General features: G+C 45.3%; 2 protein-coding genes across 2 annotated transcripts; both read right to left on the reverse strand.

The window, feature by feature from the left end:
• Positions 1-359: 359 nt before the first annotated feature.
• Positions 360-1,959, reverse strand: LOC117849164 (serpin-Z2A). Its single transcript, XM_072292397.1, is given in 4 exon segments — positions 360-1,016; positions 1,019-1,367; positions 1,535-1,734; positions 1,737-1,959. Coding segments are annotated over 4 exon segments (1,326 nt in total). The 3' UTR covers positions 360-462.
• A 1,130-nt stretch (positions 1,960-3,089) lies between these two features.
• Positions 3,090-6,744, reverse strand: LOC117850835 (uncharacterized). The gene is made up of 4 exons (XM_034732711.2): positions 6,467-6,744; positions 6,123-6,187; positions 5,063-5,176; positions 3,090-3,559 (listed from the first exon to the last, which is right to left on the reverse strand). The coding sequence occupies exons 2-4, from the start codon at positions 6,165-6,167 to the stop codon at positions 3,449-3,451; spliced, it is 270 nt and encodes an 89-aa protein (XP_034588602.1). The 5' UTR covers positions 6,168-6,187; positions 6,467-6,744; the 3' UTR covers positions 3,090-3,448.
• Positions 6,745-23,725: the final 16,981 nt, after the last annotated feature.

Below are 23,725 nucleotides of genomic sequence, written 5' to 3' on the forward strand. Positions count from 1 at the left end.
CGCATATGGCAGAACTAGCGGTACATCTTTTGCTCTGTCCAAGTTTGCATCAATACCTGTTTACTATTATGATCAGCAATTTATGCGTGTTCCTTGTTTTACTTCGATCTATTTGTTCTGCTATTGATGGGCTTCATGCTTGTAACTGGATTTGTTATCTCACCTCCCAAGGATTTTTTTTTTCCAAAAAAAAACAGACTTCGACCAGCGAGTGAAAGCAAGGAAAGGTTGGACTATATGGATGAAACATGCCATCCCTTAACATCAATTGAACGCAATGAAAACTCAAAGCTACTATATGGAGTTAATACGATACTGATGAAGACCGGTTACTGAAACATCATCCAAGCTAACACTGCTTACTAAAATGTTATCCAACGGAAGACCACTTGCACAACTCTAGGGGACAGGGTCTATTATCAAAGGAACAGCATATAAGATAGGATTAGCCACATCGAGCTTCTATTCTTCATGAAACATTCTTACCGAGGTGACAGTAGAACTTCCCCCCACACAATGACACATTCGCTCTGAATTTGTCGGGTCGAGGACGTGCCCCATGAAGATGATGGTACTCGACACCTCCTCCACCACAAAGAACGCAAATGGATGGTCGGCAACAAAGTTCACAGGGGGCCTAGTACATAGACATAGCAATTGCAATGTGCAAGCGCTAGAGGCCGCTGCTTCCGTCCCATCCTCATTCACCTCGATGACTGCCTTGTGGAAAACATGCTCCACTACCAGAGGCTGGTCGCCCTCCAGCATGTCTTTCAGGTTGGACTCGCCTGGGTCAAAGGCGGCTTGCATCCCCATGGCCTCGAGAACGCCATTGATCCGGCTGGAGAACGAGAGCTTGAACATGGGCAGCCGCACCTCTTTAGTCTCGATGCGGCTCTTGGGTAGGTGGTCCCAGAGGAAGTTGGGGCAGGAGGCCATCTTGTCCACGAGCTCCGGCAGGCCGTCCCGGGCGTCCGGTAGGAAGACGCACATGGAGAACCGGGGCTGCTCGCCTGAGCCTTGGCCGCTGCCATCATGGAGATAACTGTCCTGCGAGTGGGGAGCCGGTACGGCAGGTAAGCTAGCTTGAACACCTTGAACCCTTTGTGCCGCTCGATGGCATGATCCTTCCGGTTGCGCATGAAGGGCGCGCGCACTGTGCTGCCGTAGAGGAGGTGGAACCGCGCGGTCTCGGTGGCCGCCTGGTCGAAGGGCATGGACCACCTGCCCTTGAAGTAGATGGCGTTAAGTTGGCAATCACGAGGCCGGTCAGGGGAGTGCACGGAACGCGGAGGAAGGACCTCGGTGATGAGATCCTTTGTGGCCTTCGAGACCCACCTGTTGATTTTCTTCCTTGCCTTCTCTGGCTGCATGCATGAAATGTTTACATGTGCAGATTGATTAGCGCGCGGAACGCAAAAGATGAAGTAATCTTCAGATCGATCTAATTTCTAGTTGTTGGAATTAGATGAATTATTATTGATACGACCGACGCATTGATTATCTGCATGCCTACGGGAACGAGGGAAGTGACCTTCTTGCTGAAATCGGCGGCGCGCGTCTTGGCCTTGTAGGATTCGACGGCGACTGCGCGGTAGGCCGGCTTCAGCGCCACCGTCTTCTCGTGCCAGAGCCCGCACGCGAAGGCGACGAGCGGCGCCCTGGACCCGGACCCGAACCGGTCCGCGAGGGCGCGCTCCGCCACGCCGCGGGCGAACTCGGCGAGCTCGTCGCCGCGCCGAGCAGGGCGAGGAGCTCGTCCAGGGTGGTGCCGCGCGCCCCGGCCGCCACCAGGGACAGCGCGTCGTAGATGGACACCGGCGAGAAGGCGAGGTTCTGGTTCTGGCCGCCGCCATCGGCGTCCTCAGTGAGATGCTTCGCCAGGCGAAGCGCGAACGCAGTCAGGCCGGAACCGGCGGCCCCGCGCGCCTTCTTGCTTGGCCTCGCCTCCTCTTCCATGGCGCCGTGCGTCTAATAAGTTCTCGGATGGAAGCAAATTATCTGTAGGATTCATTCAATAGGAAATTTAGGTACGGCGTTACGCGTAAGGATTCTAACGGAAACGCTTCTACGTCCGGCGCAAGGAAAGATCCACCGGCGAAAAACTCACCTTTATCCCGATTGGATCGGGTATTCGGAATAAAACGAGACTCTTTAGTTCTGAATCATTCATATAGGACTAAAGACCCCTTTAATTCCGGTTGGTAAAAATCAACTGGGATTAAAGGACCACCACGCAGGCGGAAGCATGTACCCTCTTTAGTACTAAGACTTTTTTTACTTCTTTTCCATATTAATACTAATTGTTGCTTCATATATATATATATATATATATATATATATATATATATTTCATAATAGTACTATATATATACAATCTTAGTATATTATACACATCAAACTAGTATTTATACAATTATTATATATACAATAATTTGCCCTCTTCATTTTTAGGATCCTCCCATCGTGGTGTTGCTCCGTTCGGCTATTGAATGTCCATCATAATAAAATTCTCCTTCGGGATTTATCACCTTATCCACCTGAGATCCTATAAGAGCTTCTTGGATTGCCAAAAACCTCTCCTTCTCCAAGAGTTCTTCTCTGATACGCATCATCTGTAATTTGAAAATATAGGAATGTTACGCTAACAATAATGTAGAAAATGATTAATTATTAATAGTTTTAATTTACGTACAGCTATATTGTCCGATATCACCTTGTCCGGCATAAAATTGTTCATGTGCTCACAGATGCAGTATCCACATAAATTATTACTTTATTCCTGTCTCAAGCACTTTAGTAGAAAAAAATAAATTATGAAATATTCGTGTTATAGAATGTACAAAATGTACAAACTTCGTACGCACCATGAACGTTGTAGTGAATGTAAGTTTTTCTTTAAATTCACCACGGTGAGTCTTATGAAATTATTTCCCTACACTGCGAATTAAAATAGTGAATGATATAGTGTTAGGTGAAAATTTAAAAAACAAACTTTGCATAGAGACAAAGTACACGGTTTTAAGTCTATAGAGATTTCACCGTGTTGAAACGGAGGGAGTACTATACTGCAGCAGTTCAGACAGGACTATACAACATGCACATATTTATATCACAGCATTTGCGTTTTTAACGAAAATACAGCAGCATTTACGTAACTGTTGCCTGAATATAAACGAATTCAAACATGAAGATGGGTACGAATACTCATCACAAACATCATCTACCACTGTCACGACAGAAGACAAAGCTCCAGAACAGCAAGGGCATGACGATGACCAAATGGTCCTTCTGCATTGTCACAAAAACAAAATCTAGGTAGCGATGCGACTATTAAGTATTAACATATTTACATTCCTATGATAAAAGTAGGCCTCACATCTGAACATCACTTTCTTCTCGGTGCACAAGAAACAGCCGGAGATCAGAGCTGGATAATTTACGAAGCTTAGGAGATTTCTGTTTTCATTGTTCCAGAGGAAGATGGTTCACCGCTAGAATCCGGTGAGGCAGCAGCCTGTTGAGGCTCCTTTAGAGAAGTGGGCATTCCTGAAACTTCCTGAAGCAAATAAAGAGCAAATGATGCAAGTTAGCTTCATATGAGCCCTTATGGACACAGATTCAAGATCAAAACTGCATTACAGAAAAAGGAATAACAGCATGGAATTGAATCTTATTATTTACGAAACAAAATGCATATTAATCACAAACTGTATATTGCATACCCCAGCCATTATGCTAAAACCCGTACAGTTTTGGAAAACCCAAACCATCATGCAGTTTACAAACTGCCTCAGTCACTGATGTGCAGACCCTAGAGACATGCACCTCACCTTATGCCCTACAAGCTGAGTAATATCTATGAACCTAGAAAAGCCAAAACGACCTACAATTTGGAACGGAGGGAGTAGCATGTAAGCCAAGACACACAAATATGACACTTGTACCACCCGTTTTCATTTGAGTCCTTTAAATACGCTAGATGCTTAAGTTACTAGACAGGATAGCCCCCTTTTGCACTGTGTCAGACAAGGTCATTATTTCAGTGTTTTTCTAACGAAGTGGCAGTAAAAACATAAACCTCACAATCTAGTCTCTCTTTTCTTATTATTTCGAAGACTCAACCTTAATATATGGTGAGGTACTGCTAAGAATTATAACCTGAAGTATAAATCTGAACTTGAGTTTGAGAAAGTTAGATCAACATACATATCAGTTAATTCTGTCTCAGGTCTGCATACAAGAACCAGCATAACTGACTGGCAAGAGTGTAAGCGATCTTACAAGGGGCAAACCATATGCGGATAGTGGAACAGCATAAAAGCAACTAATGTGGTACCGACAATTCAAAGCAAGTAGAGTAATGTTACATAAAGAAAATGGAATCAGGAAAGAACCTGTTTAATACGAAAACAGCATAAATTGTACCAAAGGTCACCGAACTTGTCATATAGGATCACGTATGTCATCGAACTCCTAAACCCTTCTTGATGTTACTTAAAATAATTAATAGGATGCTATCTGTAGATTTAATTTTGACCTCTCAACTTAGAAGAGCCAGCTGATTTTGTGAAATTACTACTGATTGCAACAAGTATACATTCAGGGGTAGCTGCTTAGGATCAGAAGGAGATGGTGAGGACAATGGGACTACCAAATAATAGTTCCAAGCCATAGCAAAAAATTTCCATTTGTTCATCTGATTCTTACACAGATATTTTTTACAAATTACAGACCCATCACTGTGCAACCAAAAGTTGAGTCTAGAAGACATAGCAAACCATGTTAAAACATAGATGCCTAATTTTTGGGACATTTTTTACCTGCATTGGACTAGTAGAGTATTGTTGCCGCTTACTCTAGTAAAAAGCCTCTCAACTTAAGTATTTAAAAAATTAAAGTGCACTTGCACCAGCAAATGTTAAACGAAAATAAGAGGGAAACTAACTAGAACAAAGCATCTATCTGCTCAGGGAGCACTTCTTCATAAAGAAACAAAGATGAATGAATCACAAAGGCCAACCTTGATAAAAAGATGACAAATCTCATATAATAAATATACCTTCATAAGATGCAACCTGAGATCAGTAGGGCGAACATCCTCACCAATGCAGACCATAACAAACTGTGAATAGTGGAAAAGAACATCTGCAGCAGCTTGCTTCTTTTGTTCAGTCTGTATCACATCACTCACTATAAGAACAAATACAATCACAGTACAGAGTAAATTTAGATATATTTGGATGTGACAAAAAATGCTATGTTAGTCTGTAGATGGCATTGCATCCTCTACTCAAACCTGTATTCTGCTGCCACATGATTCTACATCACGATATTTTTTTAACCAAAACTCTACATCATGATCTATTTCACACTCCTCTGTAATCAAACAAATTGGTGCTTATAGTTATATAGACTCTTACTTTTTTTCAGAGTATAATTTTATAATTTATATATCCCCACTCTAATCCCCTTATGAGGCATTAAGAGGGTGCTTGGTTGCTGGCCGCAGTTAGCCACACCAAAGGTACGGCTGCGCCAAAGATGCGGCGGAAAAAATCAACGACTAAACTGCAGAAGTGCGGAGCCGCTGCAGCGAGAAATACAACGGAAAACTGCCAACTAGCTGTGGCACGCCAAAACATAACAACCAACCAAGCAGCACCCTAAATCTTTGTGGCTGCCGAACTTTCTGCCGTCGCAAACGTTGGCAGGGAACCAAGCATCCCCTAAGTTCACACTACCACCCAAAAATATGTTGACAATTGATATGTTTCTGTTCAATCTAATCACACCCAAAATGGTACAAAGCTACTCGACGTTGTCAGAACAATTGTAACCTAGGAATATGTAGTAATACATGAAGTCGTCACGACAAATCTACATAGCTAGAAGCAAACCCAACAAAAAAGTTACTCCAATTCTGCTTGACAGCCTGCAACTTACTTTATAAAGTAGTTAAACATGTCATTTGTTCATCCACTGTCTAGCAATTGATCAGTAAGGCTGTACCTCCATACGTGTCTAAAGTCTAAACTAGTACGATTGATCCCAATAGAAAATGGGGAAACAGAGCAACAGCCAGGAAGAGAGAAGAGAACTGGAACTCATTTGTTTCTTACCTCATAGTCATCCTCGGAGGCCATGGAACTGCTCCCTGCAGCCATTCTTAATCTATCTTCTCACTCTGCCAAGAGAAGGAGATGGAAGCGGATTAGGCAAGGGCCGGTTTAATATGACTATATGAGGCATGGGGATTCAGTTGAACCCCACGCGACTTTTTTTTCTCTTTTTTGCAAAATAAATGAACTGCTAGCAGTAGTGTTCCAGCACGCAGACAACAAATCAGCAACAAAATTGGTTGATTGGAGAGGACGGGAATGGATTTGAGGGCTCCCAGCAAAGACAAAACCTGGGGAGCCAAACGAGCAATATAAACAAGCAATCTAGGGTAGAATTTCCTTACCGACAAGAGATGGAATCAACGCGGGCACGGATCGGATCCTGCTCCACGACGGCGCCGACGAGAGGAAGAAAGAGGGGAGCAGCTACGGTGGAATACCGCCTCGATCGGATGGAGGCGTGGAGGACGGTGGTCGGTGAACAGTTGAAACCGCAGGGAGGGCGGTGGCCGATCCGGCGACGGCGGAGCGGAGACGCGAGGCGTGAGAGTTGAGACAGAGGGGATTCCCTCCTGATGTTTCGTTTGGCTATCGGTGTTCTTCCTCTCTCGCTCTCTACTTTTTTCCTTTCCGAATTCTTCTTTTTTTTTGCCAAATGTTTTTCCATAAGTATTTGCCGACCGGCTAAAATCATAAAAATAAAAGATGAACTGTTTGTCATTCCAAAAGTCAGTTTTGGGTTTTCTAGATGCATAGTCACCTATATATAAGGTTATACCTAGATACATAGTAAAATCTATGTACCTAGAAAAGCAAAAACGATCTACATTTTGGAACTAAGGGAGTACATAGTTTTGTATAGACGTAGTTATATATATAGTCAACGTAGCATGGTATTTTTCGATTAATACCTAAAGTGTTTTCTTGAGCGGTACATAGTTTTACTGTGATGATATTGAAAGCTTAAAATATTACTAGGTGTCATGTGTGGATGGCGAGCTATCAAGGTTTAAGGTTTATGGTTGCAGTGGTAAGGAGATTGCCAGGTTAAAATGATGGTTGGTTGTGGTGGTTGTGAGGAGAAGAGATAGTAAGGATGGTTGGGTGACAAAGAATGGTCGGCGAAAAAAGGTAATGATGGGGTGCCATACAGAGGGGTGAAGAAGGATGCGAGGAGCATTGGAAGGTTGCGCGGCACATATATTTAATAAAAAGAAGTTTAATTTTTGTCTCTTCATTAACTAAGAATGCACATAGTTATTAAACTTAAAAAAATATAAATAGGTGGACACAATAATTTGAATTTTACTTAGTAACTCCACCATTCAACTAAAAATGCATTTTTTTCCAAGTATACGCATGTAAACTGAATATAATGGCAATATTATTTTATTTGAGATTTGCGGCAACGGTGATCCACCCATTTGATTTGATTTAACAAAATCTAAAGAGAAATAATAACTTTATACATACCACTCTACTCCCATCTCTCTTCAAATAATGGCCACAATTGTACCATTGTGGCATCTTTTCTTTGAGTGCCCTTAGGCTTGCTGTATATTCTTTGGACATCACTTGGGACACTTCTCTGCAGGCCACTGAAGATGATTATCAGAGCTCGTTAAGCTTTACGTTCATGCATTTTTAGAGAAGTCTTGATTATAGCCTACTGCTCCATTTGGTGTCACAGAAATAGCGTCAGTTTTTACAATGGCTCACTCTCCTTTATGAATGGCGGCAGTTCTTTAAGAGGGATATGAATCTGGTAACTCTTCGAGTGAAACCAGAATTTAGTGGTTAAATCACCAATTGGTTGAGTAGTCTATCAACTAATCTCCTCCCCCTTTGTCTTTGGACTTGCAGCCTTGTACAAGTACATATCTCTTTTTACATATGTGTACCTCGCCGGATGATTTCCCTCAAAAAAAATCCTGTTAGAACTCACATCACTCTCTTAAAAACAAACAAACCACACGTGTTTTAAAAACATGCCATTGAATGGAAATATATGGTTGCAGAAGTTGCTAAGCATACTAAATGATCCTGCTTGGATTGCTATAAGGATATGGACACATGGTGGTATTAGGGATGGGCATAATTACCAGATAACCGAAGACTGAACTGAATTACCGAAGACTGAACTGAATTACCCGAAGGGCATAATTACTGGATAACCGAAGGCTGAACTGAATTACCGAAGACCGAACTGAATTACCCGAAATTGAGAAAATTGGTCACTGGTTCAATCTAAGGTTCCTACTAACCCAAACAACTTCGGTTCATTCGTCTTTAGGGTCAGCTGACCGAAAAGATCGAGATGTGTCTCAAACAGGCCCAACAACATATACAGCCCAAGCCCACGAAACAAGCCCTAAGCATATAAGACTTCCCCACCAGGTTAGGCACATCATTCCCACCAGCAGCTGCCCCACTCATCTTCTCCCCTCTGTCCCTGTCAGTGTTTAGACCCAGCAACCTACCGAGGGGAGTGCTCGAGGTTGTGTTTAGTGTATGGGGCTCGTCGAGATCAGGAACTCGAAGGTGAATTCGAACACACAATTTAGCTAGGTTCGAGCCGCTAGATTGCGTAATACCCTACGTTCTGTGTGTTGGTTGGATTGAATTGCTTTGGAGGGGGTTCCTACCTTGCCTTATATTGCCGGGGGTAGGGTTACAGGTCGGTTGTTTACAAGAATACTAGTCGGATTCGACCAGATGAGTCCTACTCTAATTTCTATGAGTAGTTTCCTAATTCTCGACTAATTCCTGTCTTGCCATGTAGACTACGCCGTCCTGCATCATAGTCTCCATGTCTGACACGTCTCGATGTCCAACCCTATATTTAGGACTGTCCAAACCTCCTAGTGGGCCCATAGATGTATGTATCATAAGCCTCTGAGTACTTTTTAGTCAAATGCAGCAGTTCCAAGTATTTTTGTAGGCTTCTCTGACTAGTTTTGGTGCTCTTTGAGTACTCCATCGGGTTGAGTCTTCAAACGTACTTGAGTACTGCCATGCGGCTAGATTGTTCTCAAGCCTCATTTAACTTGATCTTGAATCTTCAATCTTAAAGTTTATATGGAAGTGCGAAAGTCGCACTCCATATGAAGTTGCCCCTGAACCTTAGGTTGAATCGAAGAATTAGGCTGAAGGTCAATCTGTAATTTGCATATCTTTTTCCTTAAATCCCAAAGAAAAAACTTTTTAGCCGATAGGCACATGACCCGCAGCCCCCGAGCCGTTACACGACTAGTGGTATAAAGGTTAACCTCTGGTCAACGTGACCGTTCGTCAACAGTAACCTTATCTCTTCCGAAAAAATGGAAACTATCAACCAGGTGTGAAATCTTTGGGCCATTAAACTAGAATATTCCCTTTAATCTCGCTGTTGTTACTGCGTTGCAGTTATAAATAATGGAGGATAACATCCCTTCCATTTTACCTATGCCATCTGCTCGTTCATCTTCCGCACTGTAGCCCTAACGCCGCCGCTGCTCGATCCTCGAGATCTAGCGCCACCGCCACTTAGCCCTTGAGTGTATGTGAAAGAAGAGCCTCATGGCAACAAGGATGGGGGAAGAAGGCAACTGCATCCAAGGTGGCGGAAGGCGGGGAGAAGAAGGCGGACAAGAAAAAGGAGATCCAACTACCAGCTCCCAAGTATGGGAAGACTGACCAGACTACCCCGCCATTTCCTGCTTGTGCCTGGAAGCGATCATCGCTCAAGGAAGATGACATCAAGGCACTTGTGGTAGCCAACCTCTTCCAGGAGAAGGATGTCATCAACTGGAGGTCTGCATTCAGCAATCCGTGGCCGCTAGAGATGTACGTCGATGAGACGGTAATCTTCTCCCATTCTATTGAACGCGGATTTGCTTTGCCTAAGTTCGACTTCTTTCGCGGCCTCCTGGACTATTACAAGATTGAGCTTGTGCATCTCAACCCCAACAGCATTTTGCATGCTGCGATCTTTGTTCATCTATGTGAAGTATTCTTGGGGATTCAGCCACATTTTTAGCTTTTTCGCAAGTTTTTCCACACCAAGCCTCAGCCCAAGAGAGAACACACTGAAGTAGTCGACGGGGCTGGAATCCAAATGAGGGAGAAAGTGAAGGGCCTGTACTTGGACTATGAGTTGATTGACTCGCATTTTGGGTGGAAGGAGAAGTGGTGCTACATCGGCAACCACGAGCCCAAGCTCCCGAAGTTGATGGGCCATCGCCCGACTTGGAATAACAGATGGTTAGATGAGCCTTCACACGGAGACTGCTTACAGCTACTGGAGCTCCTGGACAGGATAGCCAAACTGAAATAGTAGAGGCTACCAGGAGTCGAGGTAGCCTTCAGCTTCATGAAGAGGCGAGTTCAACCCCTACAACTGCGGTGTACCTGGGGTTACGACTACCTTGGCATCAATGACCAGTCATGGATGTCACCGGAGGAGCTTAGCGTGGACCAGGTTATGGCATGGTTGAGGCGCCTATTCAAGAATGCAAGTGAGATCCCGACGATTGTGCAGGAATTCGGCGCCGCCAACCCGCTAACAAGTGTAAGTATCCGTGGCCGTAGCCCCCAAGTACTAATTTTGGTAATTTATGATGTACTTACTTGTCTTCCTATGCAGGAAGATGTACACTTGTATTGCTGTGCTCCTTCTCTTCCTAGATCAGAGGACAGTGAAGCTGCTCCGCACGTCCATAAGGCTGTGACCGTGTAGAGTGAAGCCGAGGAGGAGGAGGAAGATAAAATTGAGTCCTATAGCAGCTCTGACTCGGAAGCTGTGGAGGAATTCGTGATCAAGGCCCGACCGTCTGACAAGGCTGGGTCATCCTCCGGGTCATCAAAATGCGTGGTAGAAGATGATCTGGAGACTGGGCTGGCACCACCGCCAAAGAAGAAGCGGACTGTTGTTATGAAGCGTGCGGTGAAGAAGCCTCTCATCACCGAAGATGTGCCTTCATCAGTAATAACCTTCGAAGAAGGGCAAGATCCTCAGGATCGAGTACTAGTAAGTGAATCTCTTACCACCATGTCTACTCAATACGGCATTGGTGGATTGCAGGTAGTCGGGGAGGTGACTAAGGCGGAGAGGATGACTACTGAAGTTGTGCAGCAGCAGTTGGCAATGATCGAGGAGGTCATCAATATCGAAGATGACCCAGAACCCCTCGTTGCTAGGGTGAACCCTGTCAGCGCACAGACTACTCGAGAGGCAGAGGTGGCACCGAAGGCTGGCGAGGATCGCACTGTGATCCAACAAGCCGCGCCAAAGAGGCCGTCTCCGATTATCAAGCCAATGCGCTTGGCAGGGGAGCCCTCTCTGAAGCTGAGCAGATCCTCAAAGTAAGTACTAATACTCTCTTCGAGTACTAATTATAGCTTGTTATTGACTTGTAGTATGTCTTCTAACACTTGTCTTTTGTAGGAAATCCTCTAGCGTGGAGCTTGGAGGTCCAAACCCAAAGCCTATGACTGATGGGAGTAGCCACTCGGTCAAGGATATCGTCTCGGCACCAACAAGTCTGCCGCAAGAGGAACAACTTGTGCTCGCAACAAATCTAGGTGTCGTATCACTTGTAGCAGCGTTAATGCAAGATGTGATTTCTTCGCTGAATGATGCTTTAGTGCCAGCCCCCGAGCCACAGTGCCCAAGGCCACAGTGGTGACTACCTTTGGTGTCATGGCTACTCTCGTAGCCCCCAAGCCGGAGGTAGAGACCGAAGCCACGGTGGCGACTATCTTTGGTGTCGTGGCTACTCTTGTAGCCCCCGAGCCGGAAGTAGAGACCCAAGCTATGGAGGGGCTGCAAGTTATGGTGACCATCCCACCTTCCGAGCCAGGCCCGCCGACCAGCGTTCCACTTGGCGCAGCAGAAGCTGAAGTGGACAGGGAACCATTGCTAGCTGAAGGAGTTAGTCTTAAAGATATTAAGTTAATCAACGACCTGCTACTCAACATAGAGCTGGAGGTGGGGATGATGGAGATGTACCGCCGTGTGGGCAAATATGCAGCGGCAAGCTTTTGATCCTCTTGATTCCTTAGCTTTGAAATTAGTACCCATATCCTGACACGAGTACTTGCTCTATTTTGTAGGATGTAATCAAGATCTCATGGCAAAAGTCCCAAATGCTCCAGGGCTATAGAGAAACGATAATCTGCGCTGAGGGACTCGCCCAGGCGCTCGCCAAGGAGCGGGAGTACTCCTACCGACTGCTGATGAAGTACGACGGCCAAGCTACCGAGTACCAGAATACTGTCCAGCAGTTTGAGGACGAGAAGGACCACCTCCGAAAGCATAACAAATCCTTAAAGCAACAGTTGAGAGGTAACTAATCTTCTCCTTTAGTCTTTGAGTACTGATTCCATTTTGCGATATTGAATTTCCTTTTATGTTGTTCCTGTAGTGCTTGTGAAGACAAAGAAAGATCTCTAAGGACGAGTTGTTGACTGGCAGAACTCCTACTACCGAGTGACGGACCAGCATGACAAGTTGTCTGCGTTGTACGAGAACTTGGAACGTCACCTGGAGAAGGAGAGGAAGATGCGTGTAGACGGGGAGGTCGACTTGGTCAACGCCATGAAGACAATCTAGGAGCACGAGGCTGAGCTGGTAGCTACGACGCTTGCTCTGAAGGAGCTAACCAAAGCAGCTCAGCCCATAGCGGACATGGTGGAGCCCCTACCTAAAGGTGTGGAGCCCTGCCCTCTGTCTGAGATACTCAAGGAGGTGCCTGCAAAGTTCACCAGCTACGTCCAGAAGATAGCAGAGTCGGTTTCGAAGTAGCTTCTGACCTTTGTGAAGTTCTTTTACCCACAGGCGGACCTGGCTCCAGTTGCGGAAGGGATCACAGAGGACTGCTTTGATGAGAAGTTCTAGCAATACCTGCAAGAGATGAGCCCTATCGCAAAGGAAGTAGCTAGTCACTTAGACCTTGAGTAGTCTATGTAAAAAGTGAACATTAGTTCCTTGTAATATAAACATGATATGAATGAAATGTAAATTATTCAAAGTCTTGTTGCAATTTTTATTGCTGTCGACTTGTTTGTTTTTAGTGCGTCTTACGAAGTACCCTGATAGTTGCTCGTACAGTAGTAGTAAGTGTCTGTGCACAAGGCTACTATTATGAGCCTCTTCAGATACACGGTGTATAGTACTTTAGGATGCGACTCCTTTCTGCGGAGTACGAGTACTCATGGCATCTGGGTAGTCATACTTCTTAGACGAGTAGACTCTTCAGGATTTCTTCGGCTGGAGCCTATCTTTGTAACCTCTCTAGATTGTTCAGATGTTGTGCTTTCAAAAACCTGGAGTTGCAAGCTTGTTATTACAAGCCACGACTAGACATACTTGTCTAGTAGGAACTCGGGTAGTTTAGTGGACTCCGAAATTGCTGACGACTTCTTTTCTGAAGGCCGCCGATGGACAGACTTGTCCAGTGAGTTGATTAACTCACGAATTTAACTGCAGACTTGTCTTTGCAAGCTGCTTTGTACAATTGTGTCCGATGAGTTGAATAACTCAATAACATATTTTTGCAGAATTGTTATTACACGCCGCATGTAGGCAATTTTGCCTCTGGAAGTTAAATAGCTTTGTACAGACTTGTTATTACAAGCTGCGAGTTGGGCGATAGTGCCCAGGGAGCTAAATAGCTCTGCGAACTTGCCTTTGCAAGTTGTAATCAGGCAGAGATAAGTAGTCGTTGTACGATGAAAAATAAATTTGCTTTATTGAATTGTAATTATACAACTGAGGTCGATGGCCAATTTACACGAACATGTAAACTTTAAGGATAAAATTGACAAAGTTGCTTAATGTTCCATGAGTTGTTGATGTTTTCACCAGAGAGGTGTTGTAGCCTATACGACCTAGGTCCAGTGACCTTGGAAATGATGAATGGTCCTTCCCATGGTAAGTTTAGCTTGTGCAGTCCCTTGGTGTCTTGGATACGCTTGAGGACCATATCGCCTGTATTGAACGAACGTTCTTTAACGTTGCGATCGTGATAATAGCGGATTCCTTCAAGGTACCTTGCAGACTGGATGAGTGCTGCACAGTGAGCTTCTTCGAGGCTGTCTAGGTCTAGATGCCTTATTTCTTCTGCTGTGCCCTCCTCAAACTGCTCAACTACTAGAGATTTCCACATGATGCGGCAGGGAGGACGACTTTTGATCCGTAGACCAGGAAGTAGGGCAATTATCCTGTAGGCTTGCACGGCTGGGTGCAAAGCCCCCAGAGGACATTGGGTAGTTCTTTGAACCACTTTCCCCCTTTAGTATTTCGAATATTGTGTAGTCTCTTCTTGAGAGCTTCCAGTACCATCTCGTTGGCGCGCTCAACCTGGCCATTGGCCCGTGGACGAGCAACGACGTACCGGATGTTAATCCCGCTATTCTCACAGTACTCCCGGAACTCGTGGTTGTTGAAATTGGAGCCCAGGTCTGTGATAATGTGGTTACGGAAGCCGTAGCGGTGGACAATTTTGTCGAGGAAGTCAAGTACTCTGTCTGCCTTGGGGCAGGTTACTGGCTTCACCTTGATCCACTTGGTGAATTTGTTGATCGCCACCAGTACTTGGTTGAATCCTATAGGTGTCGTAGGTAGTGGGCTAATCATATCTAGCCCCCAGCATGCGAAGGGCTAAGAGGGCGGTATGGTGATCAGCTTGTAGGCAGGGACGTGTTGTTGCTTGGCAAAGAATTCACATCCTTGGCATCGGTGGACTAGTTCCTCGGCATCAACGAGAGTTGTAGGCCAATAAAACCCTGCTCTAAAAGCTTTGCCCATGATCGTTCGTGAGAATGTGTGGTTTCCGCAGATGCCTTTGTGAATTTCCTCCAGTATGTCCTTATCGTCTTATCGTGAGACGCACTTCATGAGTTCTCCTGATGATGCGCCTCATCTGTAGAGTTTGTCCCTGACTAGAACATAGTTCTTGCCACACCGTGAGATTTGCTTTGCTTCTATTTTGTTTGGAGGTAACTTGTGCTCTTTGATGTAGTCGATGAAGGGGGTTCTCCAGTCTACATCGATCATCATAACTTTCTGGTCTGGTGCATCGTGACCTCGATCGGTGGTTGTTGATGGCGCCGGATCCATTATGGATGGCTTGTTTAGATCATGGATGAAGACCCTAGCTGGAACTTAAACATGAGTAGATTCCAGCTTAGATAGGACGTTCGCGGCCACGTGGTGGAACTCCAGGCCGGAGAACATGTTCTCTCGCTTGCGTACTTCCAGGAAGTATGCATACATATTGTCTTTGTGGCGATCCCACTCGTCGTTGACTTGATTGATTACCACCAGTGAGTCACCGTAGACCAACAATCGGTTGATTCCCAGTGAAACTACCAGGCAAAGCCTGTGCAGAAGTGCTTCCTATTTAGCTTCATTGTTGGAGACCTTCCAGAAGATTTGCAAGACATATTTGAGTTTTTCACCTTTGGGAGATATTAAGAGTACTCCTGCGCCGGCGCCCTCAAGCTTGAGTGATATGTTGAAGTACATAACCCAATGTTCTGGTCGCTTTACTCGAGTTGGTAGTTATTTTTCTCGCTATTCTGCCTTGAAATCTAGTACCTGGGATTTGATGGTAGTCCTCGACTTGAATTCCAGGGACAATGCTCCTAGTTCTACCGCCCACTTGGATATTCTTCCTGTTGCATCTCGATTGTGGAGGACCTAAGAGGAAATCTGTAACGATCGAGATGTTGTGTTTCTTGAAGTAGTGTTGTATCTTCCACGAGGTGAGTAGTATTGCATATAGCAATTTTTGGACTGGCGGGTACCTGGCTTTAGAATCTGACAACACCTCACTGATGAAGTAGATGGGCCTATGTACTTTGTATACATGGCCTAGTTCTAGTCTTTCAACCACGATCGCCGTGCTGATGATATTGGTAGTCACAGCGATGTAGAGTAGCAAGTCTTCGTTGAGATTTGGCACCGTGAGGACTGGTGTCTTTGATAGAAAGTGCTTTAACTGTTGCAGGGCTTGATTTGCCTCCTTAGTTCACTGGAATTTGTCTTGCCGCTTGAGTAGTTTGAAGAAGGGTAGTCCCCATTCTCCAAGCCTTGAGACGAATCTGTTGAGGTCCGCCATGCATCCAGTCAGCTTCTGGACGTCCTTGATGCATGATGGAGCATGCATATTGGTGATGGCTGAGATCTTTTCGGGGTTGGCTTCAATCCCTCGGTGACTGATGATGAACCCGAGTAGTTTTCCGGAGGGTACGTCGAAAACACACTTTGTTGGGTTTAGCTTCCACCAGAATTCTTGCAAGCTTTTGAAGGTTTCTTCTAGATCCGCAATCCAGTCGTCAGGATTTCTAGTATTTATAACTATGTAGTCCACGTACGCCTCTACATTGCGGCGTAGCTACTTTTTGAAACGCTCCTTGATTGCCCGTTGACAGGTAGCGCCTGCGTTTTTCAACGCGAAGGACATTGTAGTGTAGAAAAAAGCTCCGTATGGGATGATGAACGTAGTTTTGATTTGGCCTTCTTCCTTGAGAGCTATCTGGTGATACCCCGAGTAGCAATCGGGAAAAACAGAGTAGGGCGCATCCAGCTGTCGAGTCGATAACTTGATCAATCCCAGGGAGCCCGAAGGGATTCTTTGGACAGTGCTTGTTGAGGTCCGTGTAGTCGACACACATCCTCCACTCCTTGTTATTTTTCTTTCACACTAGGATGGGATTGGCCAACCACTCTGGATGATAAACTTCTTTTGTGAAGCCCGTCGTGAGTAGTTTGGCCAACTCTTTCTTAATGGTCTCCCTTCTGTCTTGGGCAAAATGACGTAGTCGTTGTCTTTTTGGCGGAGCTTTTGGATCCACATTTAGTGAGTGCTCGATCAACTCCCTGGGCATCCTCGGCATATCTGATGGCTTCCATGCGAAGATGTCACGGTTGGCCCGGTGGATGCTGACAAGCATGCTTTCCTATTTAGGATATAGCCTTGAGCCAATCATAGCTGTCTTGGAGCTATCACCAGTCTCAAGGTCAATGGCTTTGATGTCAACTTCACTTGCCGGTTTAACCTTGTTGCCCCTGACTTCTTCTGTGGGATCTCGAGTTCTAACGAGAATAGTTTCTTTGAAGCGGTGTAGACTTGCATCATCGAATTTGGCATCTAAGTAGTCGCTGCTAGCTCTATAGCTTCCGTGTCGCAGTCGTATGATCTCTTCAAGTCTTCGCGCCGGGACAGTACTCCCTTTTGTCCCGGCATCTTGAGTACTAGGTACATGTAGTGCGGGATGGCCATGAATTTGGCCAATGCAGGTCATCCAAGGATAGCGTGATACTATGTTTCAAAGTCTGTCACCTCGAACCTATTCGGTAGTGTTCTTTGCTCCCAAAGGTAACTGGCAAAACCACCTGTCCAAGGGGTATAGCTGCGTTGCCTGAGACAATCCTATAGAACAGAGAGTTCAATGGGGTAATCATGTCAGTAATGTCGAGGCCTATTTTTTTCAGAGTCTTGGCGAAGAGTACATTGAGACTGCTACCATCATCAATGAGTACTTTGGTGAGTCTTGAGCCAGCAACTACCGGATCCAGAATGAGAGGATATTATCTTGGGTCTGAGAAACTAGTCCATTAGTCCTTCCTGGAGAAGGTGATTGGCACCTCGGAGCATTTAAGGAACGTAGGTGTTGATGGTTCAATGGACATGATCTCTTGGAGGGCGAGCTTCTGGGATCGCTTAATAGCAGTACGCAGTGTGCCACCAAAGATGACATTGATGGTGTTGGATGGGTTCTGGAATTTGCCATTGTCACCATCATCTTCGTATTCCTTCGCCTTGCCCTTGTCTTTAGTTCCAAAAGGTTCCAGCAGGTCTTTCATGACTGTGCGTAGACTATAGGAATCCATCACAGAATACTTATGGTACGGGTGCCATGGGCACTGCTTCTTCAGGAGCTCGCTAAACAGAGTCATGTCTTGATTCCTGCCACCTTTCTTGGATGACTGTGACATTGCCACGATGGTATTGTCTGGCTTCCTCTTGTGATTCTGACCTCCTGAGTAGTTATTTCGGTTGTCATTCTTGAGGCGATCATTGCGGTTCTTATCGTTGCGTTGTCCATTGTTCTGATTATTGTTGTTCTGGCCTTGTTGCGATTAGACTCGAACCTCTCGATCTCCTTGTCTTCTTCATCTTCCCACACCTGTACCATGATCTTAATAGATTTGATATCTTCAGGACGTCTCCTGCCAAAATCCTGGAACATCTGGCGATCATAGAGACCTTTCTAGAAGCAATCTATGGCATCGCACTCCGTGATGTCCATGATTGTGGCCTTCTTGTCGAAGAAACGACGTAGGTAACTTCGTAAGGTCTCCTTGTTGTTGTTTGACTTGAGACAAGTCGATCCTGTTGCTAGGATGCTGCATTGCCCCTGCGAAGTTGTTTGTGAACGCCACCTTGAGATCCTTCCACGTGTCGATGGAGTTCTTGTCTAATGCTCGAGCCATGTGAGTGGCGCTGCCTTCATGCAGATGGGGAAGTAGATGACCTTGGTGTCGTTGTTTCCTCCTGCCGTCTGTACTGATAGTGAGTAGCACCACCAATTCGTATGCGCGCTTCGCCAGTTCAACCAATTGCCTAGTGTACTTGTCCTATGGCATTGCGCGAGTAATAAGATCAATGGATGCGATGGTGGCAAGAGGAGTACGATGTTGACGCAATTGAGCTACTTCAAACGCGTGGTCCAGGTTCATAATTGGCAAGTCTGCTGCAAGGCAGCAGCGATGCTCTGCTCTAGCGGTGTTTCTTGCTCTCCGTCGAGTTCTTTGAGCTTCGGTTTCTTCTACGGAAACGTTGACGGTGAGCTTGTCCTACGAAACATCATCCGGGTGATGTTCATGTTGCGGATTTCTCTCTGGTTGCTCTTCCTCTTCACCTTCTTGTCCAGTGATAAGAGCAAAGAGTTCTAGTTCCGGAGAATAGCTTCCCTAACTTGACGTGATGACCTCCGTGGAGCCGCCTTCTTCCTAGATGGGCGACAGGGGAGTTCCCTCCTGGTACGGGAGGGTATCAAGGTAAGCAATTAGGCGTGAGTCGTCGTTCTTGGTGAGAGCGGGTGGCTTCATATTGGGCCAGTAGATGAATCTGCCTTGTGGAGTTGATGTGATTACCAGGCCCTGCTACGGACCTGATAAAGGGGTCTCCTCGCCCATATCCGAGTAGTAGTCGGGTCCTCGATCATATTCGAGTCGGACTATAATCTGGATAGAGTAGCTTGGTAAATAGCACCCGTGTTTCGTTGTTTGAATGGAAATCGACTTGGATCGTAGTCCGATTCGCACGATGGCTTAAATGTCGGCTCGTGAAAACCAATCCGACTAGCGGGAGAAGTCGAGTTGTACTCGAACTCGTCCCCCCAACCTCTGACTAAGTTAGAAATTGAAAATTCGCCGAATTTCTCAACGAGTTCTTCCAGAGCTTGACGCTGGAGCTTCATGTTGTGCTTCTTCTTCTCCGAGGCCAGCGGAATGTGGCGGTGAAAGTTTCCAGCACAGTTTGTGATGCAAACCTAGGAGCTGAAGATGAACATCGCACCTGCTTTGAATGCGACGGTTGGCTTGATGATGACTTGGACCATCAAGTTCGCCAGTGGATTCTCAACGAGAACCCCTACCTAGCGCGTCAATTGTTGGTGTTTAGGCCTGATAACCTACTGAGGGGGGGTGCCCGAGGTAGTGTTTAGTGCGTAGGGCTCACCAAGATCAGGAACTCGAAGGTGAACTCGAACACACGATTTAGACAGGTTCGGGCTGCTAGATTGCATAATACCCTACATCCTATATGTTGGTTGGATTGAATTGCTTTGGAGGGGGTCCCTGCCTCGCCTTATATTGCCGGGGGTAGGGTTAAAGGTCGGATGTTTACAAGAATAGTAGTCGGTTTCGACGAGATGAGTCATACTCTAATTGCTACGAGTAGTTTCCTAATCCTCGACTAGTTCCTATCTTGCCACGTAGAATACACCATCCTACACTGTAGCCTTCATGTCTGACATGTCTTGGTGTCCAACCCTATATTTAGGACTGTCAAACCTCCTGGTGGACCCATAGATGTATGTACGATAGGCCCTCCTTGCAATCTGCTGGCGCACCTACCCAGCCACCCGTCCTCTTCCTTCACCTCCCCCTCCAGTCCGGTGGCACTCCCTCATGTCCTCTCCCTTCCCCTCCAATCCGGTGGTAGTACATGCATCTACATATAAAGTAAATGATAATTGTTATTGTTAGGTTGGATCATATGCGAAATATAGTCCTCATCAACTTGGGTAAGAAGAGAGTACAATTAGAGATGTGTTCGTATTGTATGGTGCAATATCGCTATACCCATTTTTTATCTCTAGCAAATCTAAATGAAAAAGATCGAAATGTATGATTATTTGAGTACAAGGATATATAATAAGCAAAAAATCTATTTGTCCTAGCAAATTAAGGATGGCAACAGGGCCCACCCGACATCATGCCCGACCGTCCTAATTTTACTTGTGCCCGTGAGGCGTTTCTGGTAAAATTCTCAAAATTATACTCAATATTCAACCATCAAATTCTTTGAAATAATGAAGCATGAACTAATCCATAGGCACATTTTTATGTGAATAACAAAGTTCCATGAGCTTTGGTGATTATTTGTAGCAGGAAGTAGGAGAACGAACTCTGGACCAAATCTGGGCACAATGGCCAGGTCGGCCGACCCAACCAGGTGGGCCGACCCAACCATGTTGCCCCACTTTGGTCCAGGTTCGCACATGCTCGAGGAAACACACCTAGGACCAATCCCATGCATTGAAGAAATGGCGGTTTGATCCTATGGACTCGGTGTAACTCCCTTGGATCCATGGGCCCACAAGTCAAGCAATTCTCACCGAACAACCTACCTACTGACTGATCCAAGCCGTCCACAAGACAAGGTGGTGCAACGGACGACTTCGGGCATGGGTTGTTAGTTTGGCCGACCTATTCACTTCGGCCGAACCAACACTTGGCCGCCACGGAGCACAACCACCTAACTGCATGCAAGAAACTGATGTCTAGGAGCTATTCTAAGGCGTTGATCAGGCTGAGGTGGTGGATCCTAGGGTCGGTTGACCTAGTCAGTTCGGCCGACCTAGGGGCCCACCTCCAATCGCCTCTGCTTGATCCCTACCAGTACGCCCTGCCTCCTGGATGCTTGTTGGCGCTCGTTATTGCCACCTTTTTAGTGCTATTTAAGTGGTATTTTTGGACTAAATCCTATACTAACCCGCCACTTGGCACTTGAAATAACCCCATATTCGCATATGTGTTGTATTTTGGACTACATTGTAAAATGGCAGGAAATACGATATAAATGAAGGGTTTTTTTACAAGTTGGATTGGGGCCTAAACTTTAGATATTAGAAGGCCCAAACACAAATATTGAATTGCATTCGCGCAGGAGGAGCTGAACTTGCACGAGTCATATCTTCCCGATCCGAACTCCGATTGGGATGAATTTACAAGAAAAATGCATGCCTTGAAAAGATCTACAACTTTTGTATGAAGTGATCGGGCATTGGAGTCCTACAGAGGGTAGATCGATCAGCCTATGTGGGTCCAGGCCAATTGACCTGGCCCTTTTCTGGCCCCGATCGACGTGCCCTTCGCCCAACTGCACCTCTGGACTATAAATATCCCCGTTCTCCGCCGGCACACGCATCCATCCACCAGAACATGACGAAACCTAAGGCATTCACCAGAGGGAGCTGATGGCCACCGCAAGTCTTCGTAGTTGTCTAGGAGATGGCATAGGCCAAACCTTAGCCGTCATGGCCTCCCTACGCGGTTGTGCCATGGTGGAGTTCAAGAGCAAGTAGTGGATCGTTGATGGTATGTACTCGGAGGTAAAGATCTAAATACATCTATTATGTGAGGAATATTCTTCATGTCATCCGATCTGTTAGCGACTCAATGCCTTCTTTATGCTTTCTCTCTATCATGAATTTGCTTTTTCCTTAGTCTAATTCTAGATTAGACTACATAGCACACTTTATGTAATCATGGTGATTAGATCTAGTATGTTGACGCATCTTGGTAGCTAGACATGTTTACCTGTGTTCGTGCCCTTAAATTGCCTACTGCCGTCAATAGTGCTATAAATAGAGGCATTCGCGCTAGGAGAAGAAAGACACCAAGAAGGAGCTCTCCACTACCATTTGCTACTTAGTAGAGTTAGGATAGTTTAGTTGGGAATTATAGTCGAGTCGAGCTTCGCCTCGGGTTCCGAAGAAATCTTCGAAGGTTCTGGTATAAGCTCTTGTATCTTTTTCTTTATCCTTTTTGTAAGACTTGAGTTATTAATATAAGTTCAAGTTCTATCTTTCATTGAGTCAATTCATATTTAGCATCTACTTTATTCTAGTTACGATATTTCTAGTTTAGACTATAGTGAGTTGGCTTGAGCTCTAGTTGATCTATCTTTAGAATCTCTCTTAGCGGGTTTCACGTCTGAGTCCAATTGTTGTGGTTGGACAAGAAGTTTCCTCTATCGGATTCCCGAAGGATATCTCAGTGGCTAGTTGTAGGTGTGGTGCCTAGAACTGTCTCTCACTTGATTTACACCCAGTTCAACAGAATAGTTGTGGTAGCCAGTAGGTGGTGACAGCCCTGTCCGGCCTACGTAGTCCACCACTTTAGTTCTGGACTGTAGGACTTAGGGGTAGGCACGATCATCCCCCTTCTCATCCCTTTCCGGGGTGGTGTGTCTCGGGTACCCGAAGCTAAGAGAGTGAATTAGGATAAGGATTCTTTAGCCGTTGTCATATCTGGTTTAGTCTCTATTAGAAGTTGACCCGATTAGATAGTTCATATTAGGAACCTAGTCCCGTCTCGTTGTCCTCCCAACTAGCTAGTCCACTTTCTATCTATATTTTATCTTGGATCTCCTCTATGTCACAAGTTATCACGCCTATCTATCGTTACCCCACTAAGTTGTAGTTCGTTAAGTTGTGGAAACGTTCGATTGATTTATTTACCGATCGTCTACGCCACTAGTGCTTCCCTGTGGAAAATATAAATACAATACTCAGGAATACTCCCGGGTGAAATGCTACAACGGTGATTCCATGCACTTGCAGAATTAATCTTTAGACCATAAGAAATACAAAAAATAGAAATGTATGATTATTTGAGTACAAGGATATATAATAAGTGAACAATCTATTTTTCCTAGCAAATGAATGATGGCAACAGGGGCCCACCCGACATCATGCCCGACAGTCCTAATTTTACCCGTGCCCGTGAGGCACTTTGGGTAAAATTTTCTACATGTGCCTATAGGGTACCTGGCGGGTATCGGGCACTCATCGGGCAGCATAATAAAAACATGTCAACAAACTCATATCAACAAGTACAACAATAATTTGACAGCCATAATACCATATAAGCGACAAACACAATTCAAAGTTTACAACCAATGATCGATCCATCCACAAAATGGTACAAACATGCATAAGTCTCACTCACACAAGTCAAATAAATATTATAATATAAGAATTAAATATTATCTAGTAGTTACACACAAGCCAAATAAATATAACGATATATTTCATCCGACCAT

The sequence above is a fragment of the Setaria viridis genome, chromosome 3, assembly GCF_005286985.2.
Source record: "Setaria viridis chromosome 3, Setaria_viridis_v4.0, whole genome shotgun sequence".
NCBI classification, from domain to species: domain Eukaryota; kingdom Viridiplantae; phylum Streptophyta; class Magnoliopsida; order Poales; family Poaceae; genus Setaria; species Setaria viridis.